Source organism: Hemitrygon akajei, chromosome 5 (genome assembly GCF_048418815.1).
Source record: "Hemitrygon akajei chromosome 5, sHemAka1.3, whole genome shotgun sequence".
NCBI lineage: Eukaryota > Metazoa > Chordata > Chondrichthyes > Myliobatiformes > Dasyatidae > Hemitrygon > Hemitrygon akajei.
Window position 1 is genome coordinate 162,101,752 of NC_133128.1, and position 19,625 is coordinate 162,121,376.

The window sequence follows — 19,625 nt, forward strand, 5'->3', positions numbered from 1 at the left end:
TCCTGGTGTGGATGCTACATAACCTCCCCTTGATGGGAGTGGGAGAAGCAGTCCACAAGCAGGGTAGAGGTGATCCTTTATGATGTTACTGGCCCTTTTCCAGCACCTTTTTGTATATATGTCATTGATGGTGGGTAGTCTGGGACCTGTGATGCATTAAGCAATTTTGATGACCCGTTACAGAGCCTTCCTGACCGCTGCAGAGCAGTTTCCATACCATGCAGTGACGTAGTATGTTAGGATGTTCTATACTGCACAGCTGTAGAAGAATGTGAGTACATGCATGGTCCAGCTCTCTTCAGCCTCCTAAGAAAGTAGTGGTATTTATGAGCTTTCCTGATTCTGTAGGATGTGTTCTGGGACAATTTAAGATTGTGGGAGAAGTGTACTTCCTGCTGCCAGTGTTAAGAGGAGTGTGAGTTGTGCGAGTTCTCCTGGTCAATAACCATCTCCTTTGTCTTGTTGACATTGCGGAAGAGCTTATCAGCCTGGTACGTGGGCTCATGCTTTTCCACCTCCTCTCTGTAGGCAATCTCATTGTTGTTGGTGCTGAGCCCCATCACTGCCGTGTCATCAGCAAACTTGACAATGTGATTACCTGGGTGAGAAGTGAGGGCCCCCCATTGGTCAAAGTTGACCATGGATGTTGTGTCCTAGCTGTCTGGATACACAAGCCTGGGCAGTACGATATGGAGAGCAAGCTGTTGCCCATGTAGCAAGTCCCCTCTTCACACAACTGATAAACCCAAAGGAATGCCAGACCCCGATATAGTTTGGTACCAGCAACACCGCGGGAGCCTTCCCTATAAGTGGGTAGTGGAATCTGAGATCAGAGTTTTCCTTCTCCTAGATAAGTTCTAACCACGGCTGACAAACCTTTCTGACCAAAGTGACTGCCAACAGTAGTTGTGCTGTAGCAAATTTATAGATGCCATTTAAGCTGTGCCTAGCCACACAGTCGTGGGGGTAAAGAGAGTAGAGCAGTGGGCCAAATATGCATCATTGAGGTGTGCCAGTATTGATCCTCAGTGAGGAGGAGATGTTATTTCTGATCTCCTGTAGCGTCCTGGTGAGGAAGTCAAGAATTCATTTGCAGACAAAGGTACAGAGGCCCAGATTTTGGAGCTTTTTGATTAGAACTGAGGTTGTGATTGTGTTGAACACTGTGCTGTATAAATAGCAGTTTAACATAAGTATCGCTGTTGTTCAGATGTTGCAAGGTTGAGTGGAGAGTCAGTGAGAGGCAAATTGCAGCAGGTCCAGGTCCTTGATTATACAGGAGTTGATTCTAGCCATGACTGACCTCTCAAAGCACTTTATCACAGTGGATATGAGTGCCACTGGGTGATAGTTATTGAGGCAACTCATCCTGCTCTTCTTGGGCATTATATGATTGTTGCTCTTTTAAAGCAGCTCCGATTGCAGCTGTGAGAAATTGAAGATGTCCTCAAGCACTTCCACCAGTTGTTTGGTACAGGTTTTCAGAGCCCCACTCGGTTCACCATCTGGGCCTGACACCTTTTGAGGGGTCACCCTCTTGAAAGATGTTCTGATGTTGACTCCAAGACAGAGATCACAGGATCACCAGATGCTGCAGGAATTTGCATAGAAGTAGTTTTGTACTCAGTTAAACAGTAGTTTGTCTTTCTTACACCATATTAGCTATTTCCATGAAATTTCGGCTAATTCTGGCAGCCGCCTATTTGGGCCAAAATGTACTAGATGTGTCGCTATTAACCAGAATCTGCTATATATATTTACAAAGGTACATGGTGCACTCTAGTGGTCATTACTAAGTACTACAAAAGATCATTAATATAGTGAGTGCTACTTTCAAATTGTAAATATCTAGTAATATTTGTTGAATTTTGTGATAACATAACAGGTTATAAAATGAATAAGAGAAATATCTAACTTGTGTATTTCTTATTTTGGTTTCCTATATTTTTGCTACAAAATATCTTTATTGAAATGTTTTTATTCTATGATTTTCATGGAAACCAACAGAAAGGTAACGGGAGAAGTTAAGCAATACACCTTTGGTTTGTTGTCAATTTTTGCAAAATGGAATTATGTCATGCCATTATCTGTAGCTACCAATATAGCTTAATGTCAGAGATTCCCAACCTTTTTTATGCCATTAACTGAGCGTACCGTGGAACCCCAGTTGGGAACCTCTACTTTAAGTAAATTATTGCTCACTTTCCTAAGAAATATTTTCATCTTAAGGCAATGTGTTGTTTGCCATTAATTTCACATTAATATACCAAAGTGTATGCTATTTTTAGCATCTGTAACACTATAGACATTTTTGTTTAAATGCTGGATGCTATGGCAGCAAACAGTGTGCTGGAGGAACTCAGTGAGTTGAGCAGCATGTGAGGGAGGAAAGGATTTATCAATGTTTCAGGTGAAACCCTGCATCAGGACTGAGAGTGGAGATGGGAGAACTGTGAAATAAGAACCTCAGGTCATTGGTGGACTGAGGGGTATAAGATTACCGGTAGTAATACACACAAAATGCTGGAGGAACTCAGCAGACCAGCCAGCATCTATGGAAAGAGTAAACAGTTGATATTTTGGAATTATCAATCAATTTGAAACATATTGGTTTTGTTCTGTACAGATGCTAAATATTTTCATCTGCTTTACACTCTGCTTTATTTCAGATTTCCAGCAAGTGCAGTATTTTACTTTTAGCGTGAGTTAGGGGCGGAATGATTAAAGGCTGTGGAATAGTTTGCTATTCATAATAGTTTGCCTTCATCAGGGGTATAAGATGACAAGCTGGTTGGGAGACGATGGCAGGTGAATGTTAGATGGAGGAGTAAGAAAGAGGAAATAATGGAGCAAGGTCAGGGGGTGGGAGAATAGTGTGAACATTGGAACCAATTGCTGGAGGGAGATTAGCAGAAATATAAAGGGCCACCAGTGCTGAACTATGATAATGGGAACTGTTAGTGGAGAGGTGGAACCAGAGTCAGATAAGGGAGAAATGGGGAAAAGCATGTGTGTGATGTGGGTGGATGGAACCAGGAGGTGGTTAAAGATGAGTTATGGGGGAGGGGTGGATTGGTGGCGGGGCATTTGAGAGGAGAAACAGTGGAAAATCGGAAGAGCCGGAGTGGGGGGGGGGGGGGGGGGGGGAAGAACCCACCAGAAGGGAGTGTTACCTGAAATTGGAAACTTTAGTGTTCGTGCCATTGGACTACCTAAGCAGAATATTTGGTGTTATTCCTTTAGTTTTGATTGGGCCTCTCCCTGCCAGTGGAGAAAACTGAGGATGGACAGGTCACTGGTGAAATGGGAAGGGGAGTTGAAGGGGGCTGGAAGCTGTGGTTCTGGAAATCACAACTATAGGATCAATATTAGCTATATCAAAAATATAAACAGAAAGCATATCTTCTTGAATTCTAGTGTAACATGTACTATTTATGGGTACTATACTCTTCTTGATTAGCACAATGCTCAGTTTAAACTTTGTTGCAAAGGAATAAAAGGTTGTGTTAGTGGAGATGATCAAATGGAAGCATGAACAGTGGCGTAAGAAAAATTCCAGTGAAAAAATTATCAATCAATTTGAAACACCTATTGGTTTAGCTTGGTACAGATGCTAAATATTTTCATCTGCTTTACTCTCTGCTTTATTTCAGATTTCCAGCAAGTGCAGTATTTTACTTCTGGCTTAAGTTAGGGGCTGAATGATTTTAAGGCTGTGGAATAGTTTGCTGTTTAATTACAGCTAAATTGGTGACAATTTGTTTTCTTTTTCTTCATGTCCATAGATATACCTGTGGTAACAGTGTCCATATCAAATGCATGAGGATTTGGGTAGAACACCAAACAAAGATTGAGAATGCAGCCACTATTAAATGTCCTTTGTGCAGGGAGGAATTTGCACCTTTGAGTCTCCTTCAGGAAGAATTTAGAAATTCCACTAAATTTACCACAGTTGCGGAAAGAGAAAGACTTGACAGACACCTCGGAATTCCTTGTAATAAATGTGGGATTTGTCCAATTCAGGGCAAATGCTACAGGTGAACAAATTATTATTTTGTATTAACAAGTGTAATGTATTGGATATAACTACCTTTTAATTTAAGTACCTTACTATCAGTTGTTCTCTAAGAATAGTCTGTAATGTATATCCAATGCAGATTAACAAAATGATATTTGGTATGAGAAAATAACAATAGAAAAATGCTGAAAAATATGATCTTTTTTAGAGATCATGTGATAAAGAATCCACCAAATTAGATAAAAATCAGAGTTTCCTGTGATAGACTGGCCTTGAGTAAGGGGTACAGATACAAGATTATGCACAGCAGATTCCCCTGTTATAGGGGATTTTATTTTTTACTGAGTGTCTTATGATGCTGTGGAATATACTGCCAGAGTGGGGAGAATGGCAGAATTTAGAAATAGGTTAGGCATAAAAGAAGGAAAGCTGAATAGTATCATATGACAGGTAAATGGAGACAAGAGATTAGACTACTGTTCTTGTGGAGGATAAACATTAAAGTGGATTGCTTGGACTAAATATTATTTTTTATATTTTTAAATTTCAAAGTGATTATTTTTGAATTTCTAAAATATTAAAGATAATTGCAAAACCCTCCATTCTTCCATCCAAATATTAACTCTGCCCAGAGTTGGGCAGAAAAATGGCAGATGGAGTTCAATCCGGACAAGTGTTAGATAATGCATTTTGGAAGGACAAACCAGAAGACTGAGTACAGGATTAATAGTCAGTTACTTAAGAGTGTGGATGAACAAAGGGACCTTGGGGTTCAAATCCATACATCCCTTAAGGTTGCTGCACAGGTTGATAGGGTAGTTAAGAAGGCCTATGGGATGCTAGGCTTCATTAACAGGGGGATTGAGTTCAAGAGTAGAGAGGCCATGTTGCAACTCTACAAATCTCTGGTGAGACTGCACTTACAGTATTGTGTTCAGTTCTGGTCATCTCATTATAGGAAGGATGTGGAAGCTATGGAGAGGGTACAGAGGAGATTTACCAGGATGTTGCCTGGTTTGGAGAACAAGTCATATGAAGCAAGGTTAGCAGAGCTGGGACTTTTCTCTTTGGAACGTAGAAGAATGAGAGGGGACTTGATAGAGGTCTACAAGATTATGAGAGGCATAGATAGGATGGATAGTCAGTACCTGTTTCCCAGGGCACCAATAGCAAACACCAGAGGGCATATGTACAAAATTAATGGAGGGAAGTTTAGGGGAGACATCAGGGGTAAGTTTTTTACACAGAAGGTTGTGAGTGCCTGGAATGACTTGCCAGGGATGGTGGTGGAGGCTAAAATATTAGGGGTATTTAAGAGCTTCTTGGACAGGCACATGGATGAAAGAAAAATGGAGGGTTATGGAGTGTCGGTTTAGCACTTTTTTTTAAAAGGATTATATGGGTCGGCACAACATGGAGGGCTGAAGGGCCTGTACTGTGCTGTAATGTTCTATGGTTCTACATTTTATCAACAGTAGAAAAAACAAGAATTTGGTTGCTGTTCAAAGTTATCAAGCTCTCAGGCCTATCATGTCAAGAGTGACATCAATAGTGTGGGGAAGGGATCACTTCAGGAAAGGAATGAGAGAAATGTGGCAAGTGGATGAGTGGGGAATAGTCATGAAGATTTGAAAATGGATGTAAAATGAAGATTAGAGGCTCGAAGTCACTGTTCTAACTACAGAACAAGGTGTCCTAAAGGAGCTGAATTACAAATGCAGAATTGATATTGGATCGGTTTTTAAAGTATTTTTACACTTTCATAAATGAATATAAATGTTATTCCTGTTTTCTCTCCTTATTTTCAAAAGATGTTTGCGCTGTCCTGATTTTCATCTTTGTCAGGAGTGTTTTCCATGTTTGAGCCACCCTCAGCACGAGTTCACCTTTCGTGAGGTAATTCCAGTTGCTTTTGTTAAAACATTTTAAATACACTTACATATGGAGGTAAGAAGAAACCTACATGAAAAATAAGTAATAGAAGCTTATTTTTAATAGAAGTAATAGAATGGTGATAATCATTGAGTGTTATGTGGGAAAACATCTGTTAGTACTTAGATAATACGTTAAGCAATGCCAATATTAGGAAATAAGTCCACTGTTCTGATTGGGAACAAATCTAGGCTTAGATAGTTAATTTTTTTGTATAGGAAATCTCTAATTGAAAGACAAGTTATATATTAGGTGACTTGGAAATGAAACTTAATATACTTCCATAACATTTATCCAAGGTTGAGGAATTTTTTAATGAATAATATGTACTACTAGTGCACTATATTCTCCATTAATATTTGAAGTACCAAATGTTGGAATATATATTTTTAATTTTAGAAGAGAAATCAGTGTTGGAAACCACTACAGCAAGTTTCCAGTGTGCCTTTACCACTAGCAGTTGTCGATGATCTGATGAATAGAGATATTGTTGCCAGTGATTATGATCTACTTGTGCAGTTGGACAGGTGGGTATTTTTCCAGTTACTTATGACATTGTGGTCCAGAAAGTGGATCATGTAACACCTGATTTTATCTGTTGGGCTGTTCCACTTTAAACCTTGTTTTAATAATCAAGCATAAGGAAGGATAATGATTGCCCATCATGGTAGCTTTCCTCAGGTCAACAACGCACTCATCCCCAGGCTTGATCCCATGTTTTCCCAATCTACAGCTCCATCTTTCACCTGATCTTCTGCCTGTTAACTCTATCACCAATTGCTATTCCAGTCACCAACCCCAACCAACTACCTGCCCTCAATTCTCAACTTTCATCCTAACATTGATGGTCCTAACTTATCAAGATCCTAATCATTCACACTCCAAACTTCTATCACCATTCTACCAGGTCTGTTATAAATCATGGTAGTTAAAATATTGTGCTTTCAAATGGGACGGCAGAGCTGGACCCTTGAACAAGGTATTTGTTGGCCTTCTGCATAATGCTTATTTAATATTCATTATCCAACTCTAATATCTCTAACTTTAATCCACTGGAGGTAAAATAGATTAATATTATTTGGAGACAACACAAAACTTTTAATCATTTTTAAACATAAAGTTCAGGTGAACTGGCAAGACATTTTTGTGTAAATCTGTATCAAGACTTAAAATATAGAGATGACAAGATAAGCCAATTAATGGCCACAGAATTGTGCAAACAGACTCCGTGTCCCACCTAATCCATACCAAATACCGAACACCTATTTACACCCACACAGCTCTAATCATATTTTATTCTCCTTAATCTTCTCAATTTTACCACCCGGCCCTCCCTCCCCCTGCAATTCTACCAGTCACTCACTTACATACCACAGGCAATTTGCAATGGAATTAACCCACCAATCTGCATGTCTTTGGGCTGTGATGATATGCGGCTATCCAGAACTTGGTTAATCTCAGGCAGAACAGTGGCAGACTGAGTCTTTAGAAATAGTGAGATTCCTTTCAATAAAGGAAAACACATAATTCCAAGATGTATTGCAGGAGCGATAGGGAAATCTCATGTTTTTCCATATGTTTAGTTCTTAGCTGATTTGAGAGGATTGGGTATGAAAACCACAGCCATCTTGTGAAATTGAAACATTCATTTCATTACTGCTAATGCATCATTTGTACTTAAGTGGATTCAAAATGAGTTCTTAAAAAGGACAACATTTGGATCCCAGTTTACTTTGTAATTTCACATTATTTAATTACCACTGTAACAAAATACTCTTTTTCTCATCTGTTCCAAGAAATAAATCTAGCACTGTGCCTGGACATGTCGTACAGACCTTACCTCTGATAATGGTGAAAGAGCGAAGCAAATTACTTGTGCCTGGTCAGCAGTGCAGAGTCTGTCTAAAGGCATTCAGATTAAGGCAGGAAGTTCGATGTTTACCTTGTCATCACAAGGTAAGAGTACTTTCCTAGCAGAATATAGTTGGCACAAATATATACCATTCATTTGCCTGGCATCTATGGCCTTGTGTACAAGACATCAAATGATCCAGGGTGCTGAATCTAAGGAATTCATTGCCACAGTTAGTTGTGGAGGACAGGTCATTGGGTGAATTTAAGGTGGAGGTTGATAGGTTCTTGATTAGTCAGGGCATGAAAGGTTACGGGGAGAAGGCAGGAAAATGGAGTTGAGTGGGAAAGTATCAGCCATGATGAAATGGCAGAACAGACTCAATGGGCCAAATGGCCTGATTCTGCTCCTACGGCCTAAATCAGGGGAACCAACTCAAGTAGAGCAAAGTGAGTACCATCAGCTCTGTTCATGGTCCTATCAGAGTATCTGTTAGTTGATTTGTCATTGGCTTTGGACCCACAATGATTTAGGTTTCCACCACAGTGAATTGGGATATAAAGAAAGATGGCCAAATTATCTCAGAACACTCTCTTCCATTCTTAGTTTAATGAATCTGAACTTGGAGGCATTATGTATGTCTGACATTTCTAAGCGCTGCCTAACCATCCTTACATACCGTATACACTATATGCCACTCATTAAGCATTTACGTGATACCTCTCTGTAACCTGAACAATCAGAAGTCCATTAGCGAAGAAGTTGTCTCAAAACTTCAGTTACACAATGTTCAGCAATTGTGTGCAATTTAATACTGAGTGTTAGAAAACTTAAAATACAGCTGGCGAAAAGGGTAAGGAGTTATTATCACAAACCTTGCTGAACAATTTTAGTTGATTTCATTTCTACTGCGCTAGAGGTTCTGCAGAATCAGAATCAGGTTTTCTGAGGCATATATTGTTAACTTTGTTAACTTTACGACAGCAGTACAATGAAATATATGATAAATAAATAAATATAGAGGAAAAAAACCTATTAAATAGTTCAGTTAAAATAAGAAGTGCAAAATAACAGAAAATAAAAAAGTAGTGAGGTTCATGGATTCAGTATCCATTTAGAAATCGGATGGTAGAGGGGAAGAAGCTGTTCCTGAATCACTGAGTGTGTACCTTCAGGTTTCTGTATCTTCTTCCTGACGGAAACAGTGTGAAGAGGGTATGTGGGTATGTCCTGGGTGGTGGGGATCCTTAATGATAGACGCAACCTCCCTAAGGCACCACTCCTTGAAGATGTCTTGGATACTACAGAGGCTGGTACTCATCACAGAGCTGACTAATTTTACAAGTTTCTGCGACTTTGTTTGATCTTGTGCAGTAACTCTTCCCCACCCCATCCCCATACCAGACAGTGATGCATGCAGTCAGAATGCAACTTGTACATTTGTATAAGTTTTCGAGTGTTTTAGTTGACATACCAAATTTCCTCAGTCTCCTAATAAAATATAACCACTGTCTTGCCTTCTTTATAACTGGACTATAATGTTGTGTCCAGAATAGATCCTCAGAAATATTGACACCCAGATTAGATCCTCAGAAATATTGAAATATTGAACTTGAAATTGCTCACTCTCTCCACATCTGATCCCTCTATGAGGGCTGATTTGTGTTCCTTCGCTTTACCCTTCCTGAAGTCCACAATCAGCTCTTTGGTGTTGCTGACGTTGAGTGCAAGGTTGTTGCTATGATACCACTCAACTAACTGGTTTCTCTCACTCCTGTACGGCCTTTCTTCTCCATCTGAAATTCTGCCAACAACAGTTGTACCATCAGCAAATTTATAGATGCTGTTTGAGCTATGCCCAGCCACACATCCATGGGTGTAAAGCAATGTTCCCTCTAATTTTTAGTAATCAGTGTGTGCAAAAATCTTGTGTTGTGCAAATTTTTTTCCTGTGACAAAAGTATGTGCACATTGAATGCACACATGGCACAGTTTATGTAGGTTTACAAAATATTTGACATAAAACTGCACAGAATAACAACAAAATAATATACATATTTAAGTCACTCAGTTATTTTTTCTCTCTCCTGTCTTTGATATTTCAATAAGTATAATTATTAATTACTACATTATTTTAGGTAACTGATCTTTTGTGCGCACATTAATTTACTTTGTGCGCTGGTTGAAAAACGTGTGTGCATGCGCACACGCGCATAGCTTAGAGGGAGCATAGATGTAGAGTAGAGCAGTGGGCTAAGCATACATCTACATGGAGTGTCAGTGTTAATTGTCAGTGAGATGGAGATGTTATTTCCAATCCGCACAGAATGGTCTTCCGGTTAGGGAGTCGAGGATCCATTTGCAGAGGGAGGTACAGAGGCCCAGGTTCTGTTGCTTTTCAATCAGAACTCAGGAATGATGGTGTTGAATGCTGAGCCATAGTCAATAAACTTGACCTAGGTATTTGCATTGTCCGGGTGATCCAAGGCCACGTGGAGAGCCATTGAGATCGCATCTGCTGAAGAACTATTGTGGTGATAGGCAAATTGCAGTCGGTCGAGGTCATACCTGAGACAGGTGTCGATTTTAGCCATGATCAAGCTGTCAAAGCATTTCATCACCGTAAATGGACGATAGTCATTAAGACAGCTCACTCTGCTCTTCTTGGGCACTGGTATAATTGTTGCTCTTTTGAAGCAGTTGGGAACTTCTGAATGTAGGAGTGAGAGATTGAAAATCTCTTTGAATACTCCCACCAGTTGGTTGGCACAGGTTTTCAGAGCCTTACTAGGTACTCCATCGGGCCTTTCTGCCTTGTGGAGGTTCACCGTTTTTGAAGACAGCCTGACGTCGGCCTCTGAGACAGAGATCATAGGGTCAATGGATGCTGCAGGGATCCTCATAACTGTGGTTTTATTTCCCCTTTCAATGCGAGCATAAAAGGTCGCATAAAAGAAGCATCACTGCCATTCACAATGTTGGGTTTTGCTTTGTAGGAAGTAATGGCCTACAAACCCTGCCAGAGTTTACATGCATCCAATGACACCTCCAACCTCTGCTGGAATTGTTTCTTGGCTGGGTTTTAATGAAGTTAGTGACAATTGTGACTTATTTATCCAGGCTCGAAGATGACTCCCTGAACACAGTCTAGTCTACTGCTTCAAAGCAGCCCTGTAAGCACTCCTGTGCTTCCGTGGCCCCTAACTTTTGGTCCTCACTACTGGTGCTGCAGTGTTCAGTCTCTGCCTGTACTCAGGGAGTAGAAGGAAAGCCAGGTGATCAGACTTATCAAAGTGTGGGGGTGGGATAGCATGGGAGGCACTCTTGAACTTAGTGTAACAGTGGTTCAGTGTGTTATTTCTTCTGGTACTAGAAGTGATTTGTTGATAGTAATTATTTAGTGACTTTATCAAGCTGGCCTGTTTAAAATCCCCCAAAATGATGGGGAAGGCATCAGAAAGTGCTGTCTCATGCCTGTTGATTACATTGTTCAGTTCATCTAGAGCTTGTTTGACATTAGCCTTAGGTGGAATGTATATTGCTATCAGGTGAAATGGCCAGCATTTAACTGCAAGGTATTCCAGGTCTGATGGATAATATTGGGACATCACCAACACATTAGTACACCATGAGGAGTTGATCATGAGGCATACACCCCCACTTCTGCTTTTGAGAGACTCAACTGACCTGTCTTGATGATGAATTGTGAGCCCATCTATTCAAATTACTGCATCTGGCACACAAGCGGTTATAAAAGTTTGTAAAACAATGGACACACGTATTTCTAACATCTCTCTGATACAACACCATGGCTCTGAGATCATCATTTTTATTTAACAGAGACTACATTTGCCAGCAACATAGTTGGTATTGGGAGTCGAAAACTACACCATCAGACCAGCATGTTGACCCCTTTTTCGCCAGCGGCTTCTTAAAGGGGCAGTGTGGCAGCCACAATCTAATTTTTTTTTTCCCATCAGTTTTAAGCAGTCAATTGCATTAAAGCTTCCTCAATGACTGTACATAGATGCAGTTATGGTTCTCAGCCGTAGCAGGGTAAATCGAGAATATTTGATATTTTCCATTATTTTCAATGAAAGCTGTTGTTAGGGACATCCATGGAATTGGTGCCCCAGAAGTGAAAATCGATTGCAGATCACAAAACTTCTGGTATAAGATGGCACTACTTACTGGTTTGAGCAGCAACGTGCTAGTGGTCAGTGAAACAAAGGAAGTAACTAATACTTTGTTATTCACACTTTTTCGATCATTGCAAACAGTAGCCTGTGGCTTCCCGATCAAAGTTGAGCTGAATCGCTTGTATGAACTGGCGTTTTGGCAGTGTGGCTGGAGTCGCACTGGGGTAGGACAGTTGCAGCACATCCAGACTGGAGTTGCTGTAGTGGACTTGGAGGAAATTCGATGTGAGGTGAAGAAAGATCCAAGGTTTGATTAATTTAAAAACCAATCTGTATTGGAAAGGTCGGATAAGTTGATGAGGCAGAGGTGAGGCAAAGAGAGAGTTTTGATTGATTTAAGTGCCGAGCCAAATTGAGAAGGTCAGGTCCTAACCGTATCAAAGTCGCAAGAGCCTGAGTCTGAATGCGAGGAACAACCTGAGGTTTAGGCAATTTAAGTGCCAGCCAGATTGAAATGGTCAAGGTGTCAGGGTTCAGAGGAGACAGACAGGTCGGAAGCAAGAGATGGGCCAGTTCCTCTTGCTACTCCATGGGGTAGCAAATCTGTGTTGGAGAAGGCTATGGCCTATAACTAGTGAACGTCTAGATCGGCTGCAGTGAAGCTTGGCGTTGGGAACTTCAGTTCTGAATGTTGCTTGCTTGCTTTTATTGTTTATACAATTTGTTTCTCTCCCCCCCCCTCTCATCCCCCCTCCCTCTCCCCTCCCCCTCCCCCCCTCGTATTTTTAGAGACTGCTCAATTTTCCAGCATATGTTTTGGAGGGCTGCAAGCACTTACTGCAACAGAGAATGTATAATGATGTTAAATATCATTATTATGTTGTGATATTAGGCAACATTAGTATTCTTCTAAAATTTACAAGGCAATAAACAGAAAGGTAAATCAATCATTGAAGAAATGCATTAAAATCCAAACAGGTTATAGTCGAGGAAAAGTTCTGAACTCTGCTTGATATGTCTCTGCAATAGATGTTCTGGAATCTTCTTTCCTTAAACTGCCAGAGGAACAACTCATCTTGGCCTCCCTGTTTCCACGTAAGACCATAGACATAGGAGTAGAATTAGGCCATTCAGCCCATCGTGTCTGCTTTGCCTTTCCAACATGGCTGATTTATTATCTCTCTCAACTCCATTCTCCTGCCTCCTCTCCATAACCTTTGATGCCCTGATGAATCAAGAAGTTATCAGCTTCCACTTTAAATATGTCTAATGACTTGGCCTCCACAGCCGTCCGTGACAAAGAACTCCACAGATTCACCACCTTATGGATAAAGACATTCTTTCGCATCTCTATTCTAAATGGAGGTCCCTCTACTCCAAGGCTGTGCCCTTTGGTCCTAGACTCAATCACTATAGGAAACATCCTCTCAACATCCACTGTATCTAGGCCTTTCAATATCCAATCGGTTGCAATGAGATCCACCCCCCCACCCCGCCATCCCATTCTTCAATACTCCAGCAAGTACAGGCTCAGAGCTATCAAACATTCCTCGCGCGTTAATCCTTACATTCCCGAAATCATTTTCGTGACCTACTCTGGTCTCCCTCCAATGCCACTGCATTTTTTTTTAGATTAGGGGCCCAAAACAGCTCTCAATACTCCAAGTGTGGTCGGACCAATGCCTTATAAAATGTCAGCATTACATCCTTGCTCTTGTGTTCTTATCCTCTTGAACTGAATGCTAATATTGGATTTGCCCTCCTTACCACCAACGCAACCAGCAAGTTAACTTTTAGGGAATCCTGCACTAGGACTTTCAAGTCCCTTTTGCACCACAGAGTTTTGAATTTTCTCCCTGATTAGAAAATAGCTTATATCTTTATTCTTTCCACTAATGTGCGTGACAAAGGTCTTAAGGTGGACAAGTCAGATGGCCTACATTCCAATCCTGCATTGGTCATGATCTTTCAAGAATCCCTTGATTCTGGCATGGTACTGGAGAACTGGAAATATCACTCCACTCTTTAAGAAGGAAGAAAGGCAAAAGGAAGGAAACTATAGGCCAGTTAGCCTAACCTCAGTGGTTGGGAAAGTGTTGAAGTCTATTATTAAGAATGAAGTTTCAAGGTACTTGGAGACTAATGATAAAATAAGTCAAAGTCAGCATGGCTTCTGTAAAGGGCCTGACAAAACTGTTAAGAGTTCTTCAAGCAAGGTGGTCAAAGGAGAGGCAGCGGATGTCATTTACTTGGATTTTCAGAAGACACTTGATAAGGTGCCATACATGAGGTTGCTTAACAAGGTAACTCCAATGGCGTTACAGGAAAGTTACTGGCATGGATCGAGGAATGGCGGATAGGCAGGAGGCAGCAAGTGGAAATAAAGGAGGCCTTTTCTGGTTGGCTGCCAGTGACTAGTGGTGTTCCTCAGGGGTCAGTATCGGGACCCCTACTTTTCAAATTGTTTGTCAGTGATTTGGATAATGGAATTGACGTCTTTGTGGCAAAGTTTGCTGATGGTACAAAGATAGGTGGAGGGGTAGGTAGTGCTGAGGAAGCAATGTGATTGCAGCAGGACTTAGTCAATTTGGAAGAATGAGCAAAAAAGTGGTAGATGGAATATAGTGTTGATGAATGTATAATAATGCATTTTGGTAAAAGGAACGATAATGCAGACTATTATCTAAATTGCAAGAAGGTTCAAACATCAGAGGTGCAGAAGGACTAAGGAGTCCTCATGCAAGACTCCCAGAAGGTTAATTTACAGGTTGAGTCTGTGTAAAGAAGACAAATACAATGTTAGCATTTATTTCAAGAAGAATAGAATATAAAAGCAAGGGGATAATGCTGAGCCTTTATAAGAGACTAGTCGAGCTGCACTTGGAGTATTGCCAACAGTTTAGGGCCTCATATCTCCAAAAGGATATGCTGTCTTGAGAGTCCAAAGGAGGTTCACAAGGATGACTGGGAATCATTGGGATGATTGGGAGTGAAGGGATTAACATATGAGGAGTGTTTGGCAGCTTGGGGCCTGTACTCACTGGAATTTAGAAGAATGCGGGGGGTTCTCATTGAAACTACTGAACATTGAAAGAACTAGATAGGGTAGATGTGGAGAGGATGTTTTCTATAGTGGGAGTATTCCAGAGCTAGAGGACACAACCTCAAAATTAGAACAGAGTTACGGAGCAATTATTTTAGTCAGAGAGTAGTGAATCTGTGGAATGCTCTGCCACAGACTGCGGTGGAGGCCAAGTCTGTAAGGCGGAAGTTGATAGTTTCCTGATCTGTCAGGGCATCAAAGGATATTGCAAGAAGGCAGGTGTATGGGGTAGAGTGGGATCCAGGATCAGCCATGATGGAATGACAGGGCAGACGTGGTGGGCTGAATAACCTAATTCTGCTCCTATGTCTTATGGTTTTACAATCTAATACATTGCCTGATGCTATATTCCATCTGCCACTTCTTTGCCCATTCTCCAATCTGTCTAATTCCTTCTGCAGACTCCCTGCTTCCTCAACACTACCTGCCCCTCCACCTATCTTCATACCGTCTGCAAACTTGGCCACAAAGCCATCAATTCAGTCATCCATATCATTGTCATGTAGTATGAAAAGAAGCCATTCCAATACTGACCCTGACCACTAGTCACAAGCAGCCAACCAGAAAAGGCCACCTGTATTCCCACACTTTGCCTCCTGCAAGTCAGCCAATCTTCTGCCCTTGCTGGTATCTTACTTGTAATGGCCAGGGCTTTTATCTTGTTAAGCAGCCTCATGTGTGGCACCTTGTCAAAGGCCTTCTGAAAATCCAAGTAAACAGCATTCACTGATTCTCCTTTGTCTATCCTGCATGTTATTTCCTCAAATAATTTCAACAGATCTGCAAGACAAAATTTCCCCTTAAGAAAACCATGCTGACTTTGGCATGTTTTATAATGTTCCTCCAAGTACCCCAAAACCTCAGCCTTAATAATGGACTCCAGTATCTTCCCAACCACTGAAGTCAGACTAACTGGCCTATAAATTCCTTTCTTCTATCTCTCTCCTTTCTTAAAAGTAGAGGGACATCTGCGGTTTTCCAGTCCTCTGGAGCCATTCCAGAATCTAGTGATTCTTGAAAGATCATTACTAATGCCTCCACAATCTCACTGATACCTCTCTCAGAACCCTGGGTATAGTCCAATTGGTCCACCTTTCAGCTTCTTCGGTAATAGCAACTGCACTCCTGCCCTCTGACATTCTTGAATTTCTGGCGTACCGCTGGTGTCTTGCATAGTGAAGTCTGGCACAAAATACTTGTTATGTTTGCCTACCATTTCTTAGTCCCCAATTACTACTTCTCTGGCATAATTTTCCAGCAGCCTGATATCCACTCTCACCTTTCTTTTACACTTTATATATCTGGAAAAAATCTTTTGGTATCCTCTTCTATTTTATTGGATAGCTTACCTTCATATTTAATCTTTTCTCTCCTTATGGCTTTTTTCATTGTTTTCTGTTTTAAAAGTCCGGCTTAGTGGCGCAATAATATCAGCGCCAGACTCTGGAGCAAAGGTTCCTGAGTTGGAATCCAAGTCGGGTTGAGCCTCGAGCTAGCAACTCGGCCTCGTAAAAACAAGAATAGCTTGCTATGGAATCACCGTCATGACGGTGCCCCGATAACTCCACTGCCAAGTTAAGGGCTTCTTCTTTTTCTTCTTCTTCTTCTTCTTCTTCTGTTTTAAAAGCTTCCTAATCCTCTAACTTCCCACTAATTTTCCTGATATTATATGCCCTCTCTTTCCCTTTTATGCTGTCTTTGATTTCCCTTGTCAATCACAGTTGTCTCATCCTCCCTTTAGAATACTTCTTCATCTTTGGGATGTATCTATCCTGCACTTTCCACATTGCCACATAAACTCCAGCCCTCACTGTTCTGCTGTCATCCCTGCTAGTGTCCCCTTCCAATCAACTTTGGGCAGCTCCTCTCTGATGCCTCTGTAAATCCATTTACTCCATTGGGATACTAATACATCTGACTTTATCTCCTTCCTCTGAATCTGTAGGCTGAATTCTATCATATTATGATCACTGTCTCCGAAGGGTTATTTTATCTTAAACTCCCTTATCAAATCTGGTTCATTACATAACACTGGATGAGGTGGTGAAATGGCGTGTTATTTAACTAACAACTGCCAAGGTAGTTCAACATGCACATTCTTGTCAATAATTAGTATTTTGATCATATGACAAGTGTTGATTTCTAGCTCTCAGTTTTTTGTAATAAAAATATATTTGACCACAACTGTGTGTGTCCTGAAATATTTTTCAACACTTGAAATCCACCTCGCAGCGAAAGGAAATCTTCTTGTAATCATTCCTAGCACTTTAGCGTTGTAGATGTTTAAACCATAATATTTCCCACATCCTCATTGAAAACCTACCAGAATGAGATGGGAATGCAACAGGAAACCAGGAGACATTTACGTTAACCTGAATCAAGAACGTTGTCTTTCATGTAAGCTGTTATAGTTTCAAAGTGCTTTATTATTTATAGTGTTATACTATTGCAGTGGAGTATTGCATTTAAATATTGTTTAATTATCTTATTTTCTCTAGTTTCATAAAGAATGCATTGACCATTGGTTATTGCATCAGAGCAACTCTTGTCCAGTTGATGGTCAAGTAATTTATAATCCATTAACTTGGAACAAAGGACCAAAAAGAAGCAACAAGAAAGATTCAACTACCAGTTTGGAGAATTCCAAGCCTCTGGCCCAGATTGATCAACCTCAGCTTCTTATTCCAGTAATTGGTTATAGTTCTTCACTGAAAAAAACAGGCAGCAATCAAGCCCTTGGCCAGCAGAGAGAAGATCACTCTAAAAGAGGAAAATGGACTCAGAATGCAGTAGACCACACAGAGGATTTCACTGTGAATGGTTTGAGTTACCTTCATTTAAAACATGAAACAAGTTTTGCTGCTGGACATTCAGTACCTGCACGAAAACCTCAGGAACCTTTTTTCCCAAGTATTTTACCTGACGTACTCGATGCAAGAAATAAAAATCATTCAATTCAAGCTGCAGTGAAATCAAAAAATACCAGCAGTAGTCAAATAAAGAAGAGAGAGATAGGCATGAGTAGGACTCATAGTATTGGTCCTAGAAGTGATCCTTTACTACATCTAAACAGTGGCAAGTCAAACTTAACAGAATTACCATCACCAGAGAAGATTTTACACTTGAAAGTTTGTCCTCTTGAAAGCAGCAACATACAGAGGATGCAAAGCAGTGGCTTCAAAGGAGACATCAGAAAACAAGGCAGAGTCCTGTCGAGAAAAGCCAGCTGTCCTGTGAGTTCAGCAGCTGACAATGTGATTCTTGCTATGGAGGGAATCGCAGTGAACACCAGGCTATAAATCCTTTCACTTATTTTAAGTGCAGATGTATTAACAGTTATAAAATTACTAGGAAAATGATCTAGATCACCAAATTGCCAGTAATTTTTATTAAACTGATCAAATTGCAGGCAGTTGTGAATATTCACTGAATAATGTGAAACTTGTGTGAATATAATTTAGGTTATACAGATAAATGACATTTATCTCAATAGGGTATTTTAAATTATGACATTCACTGGTCTTTACAAAGCCTGCTTGTCCACAGATGATGGTCAATTACAAATCTAATTGATGCAAGTGTTTAAATAAATGCAGATTTTATAGTTTATCCCTAATTTTTATTGTTTAGGAATTATTTTCCTTGTTATGTGTGGGAATATAACTTGATTGGCTTTCTTTTACTTTAAATCAGTTGAACACAGGTAACTTACTCCAAGGTTTCTAATGAAAAATATATATTTTCATGAAATAAAGGTCAGCATAAAGAAATTAGATTTTTGAAATGTTCCTAACTTTTCCATTTTCTTCAGATGCATCAGCCTAAGTTTTAACAACTAATGTATCATAATTAATTAGTAATGAACATGAGATGATGTAAAATTGTGCATTTGAAATGAAGTAATAAGTAATATCTCGAGGTGCATATAAAATCTTTTATTAAACTAAATCTCCATTGGCTTTATATAATTATTCAATTGATTATTGCAACATACAACAAATCAACAAGATGAAAATAATTAGTACAAGGTAATCATTAAAACTCAAGTGTCTAGATAAACAATGGTTCAATACAGATTCATTCACATCTGACCCATCTCTCAGAGACACTCCAAGTAAACTGTTAAAAACTATTATTCATCAAAGTTTGGCGATAGATTGGTTACCTTTATCTTTTATTTCAGTTTTTTATGATTTTATTAGTTTATAGGTGTGTATTATATCTATGAACCTCACTGAACAGCAGATGTTTTATTGTTCTATTCAGGACAATGTTCTACAGACTTTAATCAGCTTAACTACTCTTCGTCATCGTCTTTTGGTTTTATTTTCTGTCACTAAACCTCTCCTCTGCCCCCGTATTGTTGTTTAAATTACAAAATTAAATGAATTTGCTAACATTTCCCCCTGTAACTGTCAGAAACAATAAGCATTTCTACACATAACACTCAAATACGGAGTTGTAGTCAGCTATTCACCACAAAGAGTAATTTGGCATTGACAAAGGTAACAGCTGGAATTTAAGTATTCATTTGATTAGTTTTAATTGTTTGAGCTTGTTTAAACATTTTAGGTATTTTTT

At 40.0% G+C, this 19,625-nt stretch overlaps 1 protein-coding gene across 1 annotated transcript in view; it reads left to right on the forward strand.

Moving 5' to 3' along the window:
• Nucleotides 1-18,831, forward strand: part of zswim2 (zinc finger, SWIM-type containing 2) — a 32,104-nt gene extending 13,273 nt beyond the window's left edge. The window contains exons 5-9 of the mRNA XM_073047039.1: nt 3,786-4,037; nt 5,830-5,914; nt 6,350-6,477; nt 7,747-7,906; nt 17,543-18,831. Coding sequence (XP_072903140.1) covers nt 3,786-4,037; nt 5,830-5,914; nt 6,350-6,477; nt 7,747-7,906; nt 17,543-18,343 — 1,426 coding nt within the window. The 3' untranslated portion in view covers nt 18,344-18,831. The remainder of the gene's footprint in view (nt 1-3,785; nt 4,038-5,829; nt 5,915-6,349; nt 6,478-7,746; nt 7,907-17,542) is intronic.
• The last annotated feature ends 794 nt before the right edge of the window (nt 18,832-19,625 follow it).